The sequence below is a fragment of the Nansenia antarctica genome (genome assembly GCF_963989245.1).
Source record: "Nansenia antarctica genome assembly, chromosome: 1".
NCBI classification, from domain to species: domain Eukaryota; kingdom Metazoa; phylum Chordata; class Actinopteri; order Argentiniformes; family Microstomatidae; genus Nansenia; species Nansenia antarctica.
In genome coordinates, this window is record NC_137674.1 from 31474675 (window position 1) to 31482545 (window position 7871).

The following is a 7871-nucleotide window of genomic DNA, read 5'->3' on the forward strand; positions in this document are numbered from 1 at the left end:
CGACTAGATGTGGGCTGATGTATCAAGATGGCCGCCTCTTGATGTGGTTATCTCAAAGCCATCTGACCATTACCTACCGTCTATGGACAGCTGAGCAGCTCCATATCTCTCTCTCTCTCTCTCTCTGTCTGTCTCTCTGTCTCTCTGTCTCTCTGTCTCTCTGTCTCTCTCTCCCTCTCCCTCTCCCTCTCTCCCGCTCCCCCTCCCTCTCTCCTCCTCCCTCCCCCTCTGTACCAGTTGCTGAGGAGAGAGCCAGTGATGTGATTGATGTGTGAGACAGGGAGCGCCACGCCAGTCGGAAGGCAGCTTCCTGCCACAGCTCAGTGTTGTCAGCGGGGTCATTATCCCGGCAAAGGAGAGGGCTGGATGTGGAGGAGGAGGAGGAGGAGGAGGGAGGCTGGGGGTGGGGGAGGTGGTGGTGGAGGGGGTGGGGAGGGCGGAGGAGCCGAGCTGGATGTGGAGGAGGAGGCGGTGGTGGGAGTCTGGGGGGGGGAGGGGGGGAGAGGTGGGGGTGGGGAGGGCAGAGGAGCCAAGCTGGATATGGAGGAGGAGGAGGAGGAGGAGGGAGTCTGGGGGGAGGGGGGGTGAGGTGGGGGTGGGGAGGGCAGAGGAGCCAAGCTGGATATGGAGGAGGAGGAGGAGGGAGTCTGGGGGTGGGGTGGTGGTGGTGGAGAGGGTAGGGAGCCGAGCTGGATATGGAGGAGGAGGGAGGGGGGGAGTCTGGGTGAGGAGGAGGAGGTGGTGGTGGTGGTGGGGTGGGCTGGCAGAGGCAGAGAAGGAATAAGGAGGGGGATTAAGAAAGAGGGGAAAGGAGGAGGAGGAGGAGAGTGGGAGTATAGGAAGCAGGATAGGGGGATAGACAGAGAAAAGAAAGAGGGAGACAGAGATGGAGGAGTGAAGAAGGGAGAAAGGAAGTGCAAAGACGGAGAGTTGGAGAAGGGAGAGAGGGAGAGAGAGAGGGAGTGAGAGAGAGCGAGTGAGAGAAAGAGAGAGAGACTGAGTGAGAGAAAGAGAGAGAGAGAGCGAGTGAGAGAAAGAGAGAGAGAGTGAGAGAAAGAGAGAGAGAGGGGAGTGAGTGAAAGAGAGAGAGAGAGAGAGTGAGTGAGTGAAAGAGAGAGAGAGCGAGTGAGTGAAAGAGAGAGAGCAATTGAGAGACAGAAAGAGAGAGAGAGAGAGAGAGAGAGGGGAGTGAGCGCAAACGAGAGAAAGAGAGAGCGAGAAAGTTAGCAAGAGAGAGAGAGAGGGGGGGAGGAAGGGCACTTCGATTCCCACAGTTGCGCGAGCAGGAGGACTCTGCACAGCAAAGTAAGCACACAGCGGTGGCTCGCCACGAGCGGAGACAGAGTGACGGAGGTGGCCCGTCCCCAGCCCTGCCGGTGCCCCCCCCCCCCCACCCCGCCATCACAGCCAGGCTGGCGACAGACAGCTGCACCCCGGCAATTTACTTCTCTCCACCACATTTAGCAGGAGGGCTGCTTCCCATCACCCAGAGCAGGGGACCCCCCGCTGGCGGCCCAGACACCCAGCCAGAGCTCTGGCCTCCTGGGGAGCCGCCCTCTGCCGCTGCCTGGCCTGGGGCCGGGCCGGGCTGGAAGTTCTTTGTTGGTACAGTTGTAGTAGCTGGGGGACGGGGGGGGGGTGTTAGCATGGCAATGGCTGTGGTAGGGGGGGAGGGGGGGGGGGGGTTCTGCTGCTTGTGGTACTTCTGTAGTGAGGTGGGGTGGGTGTGTGTGTGTGTGAGTGTGTTTGTGTATGTACGAGTGTGTACGTGTGTGTGTGTGTGTGTGTGTGTGTGTGTGTGGCCCGTGGTAGGCTGCAGCGGTAATGGAGGGATGTGAGAGGGTGTGTGAGGGTGGGCCAGCCTGGCGGTGGTTAAACTGGCAGCCTGACAAAGTCTTGAGGCGATCAGCATCGCCGTGTCATGAGACAGCGATAATCAGGTGGGTCTGCTCCTTTGAAGGCTAAAAACAGAACACACACACACACACACACACAAACACACACACAAACACACACACACACACACACACACACACACACACACACACACACACTTCCCACTGTGCAAGAGACAGTTGGGCTTACCGGTAATCAAAATTTCAGCTAAAGCCACATTTTCTAGCACAGCGTGCGTGTGTGTGTCTGTGTGTGTGTGTTGTGTGTATGTGTCATGACACACGCACAGATCTACGAGAGCTACTTTCCTCGCCCACCGGCGTCTCAGAGAGAGAGCGAGTGAGTCACAGCAGCCTCATCGACGGCCCCGGGGGGGCGAGTCACCCAGCAAGCCGCGACCTTCAGCCGGGTCAGAGTGACACATCACACACAACATCCGCCTCACACAGGCAGGCCGGGGTCCGTGAGTAAACCTCCCGCGCCGCACAGAGGGGTGTTCTGGGAACATCACAAAGGAAGGCAGCGCTGGTTCTGTCGCCTCTCTCCACTGGTGTTTCTCTCTCTCTCTCTCTCTCCCCCCTTCCCTCCATCTATCCATCCTTCCCTCCCTCTCTCTCTCTCTCTTCTTCCCTCCCCCCTCCCCACTCCCCCTCCCTCAATCTCCCACTCCCCCTCCCTCAATACATCCCTCCCTCCCCTCCCCCCCCCCCCCCCCCCCCCCGGAGCCAGCTGAGCGTGTTACCCAGATCCAACAGTTGTTGTGGCCTTCGTTAGCCTAACGAGGGGGCCGGCTCCTTCTAGTTGTCACAGAGCAAATGAGTCAAACAAACAAGGGCCTAGGAGAGAGAGAGAGAGAGAGAGAGAGAGAGAGAGAGAGAGAGAGAGAGAGAGAGAGAGAGAGAGAGAGAGAGAGAGGGAGAGAGAGAGAGAGAGGGAGAGAGAGAGAGAGAAAGAGATTGAAAGAGAAAGATTGAGCGAGTGAGACAGAAAGAGATTGAGCGAGTGAGAGAAAGAGATTGAGCGAGAGAGAGAGATTGAGCGAAAGAGAGAGAGGGGGGGGGGGGGCAGGAGAACAAGCAGTCCTGTTGCACTCGACTGGGTTCTTGGCCACAGCGCTGCCATGGAATCTGGAGACAGAGAGAGGCAGCAATCTGTCTCTTTGATGTTGGATGATGCGCCCTGCCTTTGATGGCAACTTTAGGAAAACGCTTGATCAAACATGGCCACTAGAGGCATATGTCAACTATCTGGGTGGCACAAAGTAAACCTCCAAACATGTTAGGATTAGAAGGTCTGGGGGGGTGGGGTCCTACAGTAAGACAACTGGACTCTGACAGACAGACACAACAAGCTCCAGTGTTGCTACGAGCCTCTCGTGTGTTGGGGACTGTGTATGGGGCCGCGAGTCAACCATTTCCACATTTTTAAGCGAAGCAATGTCACTTCTGCAATAGCGTACGCACGCAAACACACCGACACGCAAACACACCAGTGTTCTACACACAGACCTCTTGTCTTGGCTCGATTTAAAGCTGCAGCAGGCAACTTTCCACACAAGATTTACAGTTGTTGTTTTTTTATAGTTGGGTGAACGTGTCGTGACACGCTGGCAGCTATCAGGATGTCTGACGTTCTGAGAGAAGACAAAGACCCAGCTCCCCCTGTAATCGCTTTCTCTCTCTCTCTCTCTCTGAGATTTTCCGAGCGCCCTCACCTCACGTTCCAGCCGATCAGGCGAGTCGGCGTCCCTACCGCACCTGTCAATCACGCACGCCGCGTGTCACGTTTCATTCCTGTTTTCAACTGCGACGGGCTGGAGAACCGGCCCGCTAAGCCGGCCCGATGGGCTGGACAGGGCCGGGGAGTGCACAGAGCTTCTTGTATTTCTCTAAAGCGACCCAGGGTCCCCTGAAAGGCGCTATATAAATGTAAGTTGTTATTATTATTATTATTATTATTATTATTATTTTGAGAGAGCAGTGGCAGAGTGAAGGGCAGTCATATAAGCTGGATTTTCTCTCTGAACACTTGACGTACTGATATCGGACTGCGTGTAATGACCAAGTTCACCAGACTATAATAAAAAACATTTTCTTTCCCGGAAATTTTTTTTGCGTGCAAGTTGCGTACTGCAGCTTTAAAAACCCAGGATGACACCATACACTCCAAGCCTAGTGTTATGTCTTAGGAGTCGCCGACCGGCCTTGTGGAACAGATAACCGCCGTCTCCATATCACTGGGTGACGTCTGCAGCTGAGACACAGCACAAGAAGGCTTAAGGGAGGGAGGGAGGGAGGGAGGGAGGGAGGGAGGGAGGGAGGAGTGGGGGAGGGGGGGAGGAGTGGGGGAGGGGGGGAGGGGTGGGGGTGAAGATGTGGCTGCCGGACATTTGAGACTGCACCAGACTGAGCCGAGCCTGTCTGGGGCAAACGTACAGAACTGAACTCTCTCCAAGGCTCTGAGAATCTGGGACTGTTGCTAGGGAACCCAGGGTTCCTCCATGTTTTCACCTGCGACGCCTCTGCTGAGCAGGGAAAGGATTGTGACTATGGTGACTGACATTGCACATAGCTTTTTTTAATGGACTGGAATGGTTACAATGTCTTTAGCTGTGTTGTTATATTGACTTAATAATACCAGTGTCTGGTCTACGTTTCATCATGTGAATAGCTGTGACGGAAATATGTTGAATTAAACATTTGTTGATGTGTTGAATACTTATTCGCCCCCCCCCACCCCCCACTGTCGATGGACGTTCCCGGCTTCCCAAGCCTTGGCATGGATTCCGATGGGCATTACTGGAGCGGTGGAGAGGGTGCACCTCAACATCACCTGCCTCTCTCTCTCTATATATATCCATCCTTCCCTCCCTCTCTCCTTTATAAAGCCCCCTACCAAACATCTTATGGGGACTGGTCTCACGTCCACAGAAACAAAAACGTTTAAAGACAACAACATACCGTCAAAAACACTCTTGTTCACTGTCCTGTTACGGCTGAGAGCTCGGTGTGCAATTGTCACGTGGGTTCGATTCCCGCCGGGATCGTATATATATATACTGAAAAATGTATCGCACACAGATTTGTGTGTGGACCGGTCAGCTAAATGGCGTTCATATTTATGAGACAGAGAGAGAAGCTCTGGCAGGCAACCAAGATAAAACAACAAAGGTTTGGGGGCTGACAGTGGCGAGGCGGGCGTGATGGGCAGCGGGATGGCGTTGGTGCAGACTCACCTTCTGTGCTTTGGCTCTGGGGCAAAGACGGCGTGACAGAGACGCCACATTACAACCCCGGCCTGTCGAGGAGGCAGGCGGACGCCCTCCAATCAAAACAGAGCGGCTCTGGGTGACATTTCACAGGGCACAGCTGCTAGGGCAGTAACAGCATGCCAACTCACTACTCCTGAAAGGTTGTTTGTTTGTTTAGTGTGTGTGTGTGTGTGTGTGTGTGTGTGTGTGTGTGTGTGTGTGTGTGTGTGTGTGGTGTGTGTGTGGGGGGAGGGGGGGTGAATGTGTGTGTGTGTACGTGCATGTGCGTGAAGTGCATTCCCCTCGTTCTTCACTAATTCAAGGTCAAGATACGACTTCAGCTCAAGCACTTTGTTTCTACACTGGTCACTGTTTGACAGCCATGTCGCCTCTGTTACTTCTTACGACGGCTATCTTTTCAGACGCCTCCCACTCTCTCTCCATACTTCTCCGGTAAGAAGTGGACCTTTGCCAAGTGTGCCACCAGACAATGAGTATAGGGAGGTACAGTAGCAGATGTCCAAATAACACGGGTCAACTACTTACACATACAGTCAGTACTAGGCGCCTTGGGACTAACCCTCCCTTGTTGCTCTACTGTATTTGCTAATCAGAACTATTTAAAAAAGAAAAAAAAGAAGATGAACTTTGACCTATTTCTCTCCCAATAAGGCTCACTCTGTTTCCTCCTTCCTTGTTATTCGTCCTTTATAGATCATCCATTCCGTCTCCTCTCTCCGCTGCCTCGGGTTATTCAGTACGTCCGAAAGGGCCTCCTTTCTGTTGTCGATTGAAAACGAGTATTTAATGAATGAAATGTACTGACGGTAATCGGAGGGGCTATGATAACACTGTTCAGATGTGCCGGGGGGGGTAAGGACCTGGTCCTGTGACCCGTGTGTCTCACTCTTCGTGATAGGGCTCTCAGGCATCTGTGGCATCCGAATGACGCAGAAACAAAACTCTTAATGGACTGAATGAAAGGTCATCGTCGTCGTCATTGTCATCATCATCATCATCATCATCATAGCTTCATCATCAACACTTTGATGTGTTTGTTGTGTCTTGTACAGCCCTGGTAGTACACAGCAGGTCTCCACCCCAGAGAGAGGTGTGTGTCTGCGTGGGCCTGTGCAGCTGTAGCAGGGCTCCCCTGTTCAGACACGGCACCCTGCTGTGATCCTGCTGTGCCTTTCGGGGGGGTGTGGGGGGAGGCGTTCCAGGCAGCACGCTGTTCTCCCTCACCCCCTCTCCCTCTGAGGCCTCTCTGCTCTCCCAGTGACGTGTCCCCTTGTCAACCCTCGTCTCTCTGGTCCCCTGCGCCTGGGTCTCTGTCCCCAAGGCCCTGCCCAAGGCCCTGGTCTCAGGGGCCCCTCTCCTCTCCCCTGCCCTGCCCTGCCCTACTCTGCCCTGCCCTGCCCTGCCCTACTCTGCCCTGCCCTGCCCTGCCCTGCCCAAGGCCCTGCCCTGCCCTGCCCTGCCCTGCCCTACTCTACTCTGCCCTGCCCTCTGCTCATACAGGGGGAGCCACAGCCCCAGCTTGGAGGCAGAGTACGCACACACACACACACACACACACACCCACACACCCACCCACACACACACCCACACACACACACACACACACACACACACACACACACACACACACACACACAAAGCCGCTCAAAGCCAGCAGGTATGTGAGGAATGCCTCCTAGTCCAATCACAACTGGCCTCGTGGCTTGCGCCGCCACAGACCCACAACATACAGTTAAGAGCAGATAGCAGCTAGCAGCTAGCTGGGCCCGAGGGTTACTGGGGGGCACTGACTGTATAACGTTGACGAGGAAGAAGGACAACAAGCTGTCGTGTTTGTATTAACGAACAACGCCACAACTCACACTGCTTATTTCACCAACCGGAGAATAAAACATCAGATTTTTTTATAAGATTGTAGCATCCGTGGGGCGCTTAGTGGCGTAGTGGCGTAAGGTCCCTGGTTCGATTCAGGCCATCGACCTATCCTGCATGTCATCCCCCCTCTCTCTCACCCATCCTTCCTGTCAATCTCTACTGTCTCTATCCCAATAAAGCAGAAATAGCCCTAAAAACATATTTTAAAAATATATATATATATTATAATTTTAAAAAGAAGAGAAAGAGAGAGAGAGAAAGAAAACAAAGACCGCCCCCCCCACTCACCTCTTTTGTGCAGCCATCCCTCCTTCACGATCGCCACATCGGTCATGGTGGTCAGCGGGGTGGTGTGTCCGGGGCTCTGACAGGGGGGGCCTCAGCTCTCTTCCCCAAGTGTCCTTCGCTCAGTCCAGGGCAGGCGCCTGGGGACGGGAGCCTGGGGCCGCCTTGTTCACTAGTTACCTATTGGTGCCAGAGGAAGAGTAAAAATTAGCCCTTCGTCTATCTTGACATGAAACAGTTCTCCCCCCCCCCCCTGTCTCCACCTTGTCTGAACATTAACTCCCTTGTCAACAACGAACGCAACTCGGAGGGTGAAAGCGAGTCCGTTCCTGACTTCCGCGACGTAACGAGACAGTGGAAAACTACCTGCCTGCCGCCAGCAGAGGAGGTCATGGGGATCGGCGTGTGTGTGTGTGTGTGTGTGTGTGTGTGTGTGAGGATGTTGGATCATCCCCATGTGAGACCAGAACAGGGCTAAGGGGCAGTATTCTCTGACCTGATCAAACTCCCCATAGGGCCTCATGTGACATTAGACAGTCTTGGA

At 54.3% G+C, this 7871-nt stretch overlaps 1 protein-coding gene across 1 annotated transcript in view; it reads right to left on the minus strand.

Moving 5' to 3' along the window:
• akt1 (v-akt murine thymoma viral oncogene homolog 1) overlaps positions 1-7376 on the minus strand; it is a gene marked incomplete at its 5' end in the record, with an annotated part of 28098 nt that extends 20722 nt beyond the window's left edge. The window contains 1 exon segment of the mRNA XM_080533616.1: positions 7331-7376. Within this exon segment, the coding sequence (XP_080389742.1) occupies positions 7331-7376 (46 nt within the window).
• Positions 7377-7871: the final 495 nt, after the last annotated feature.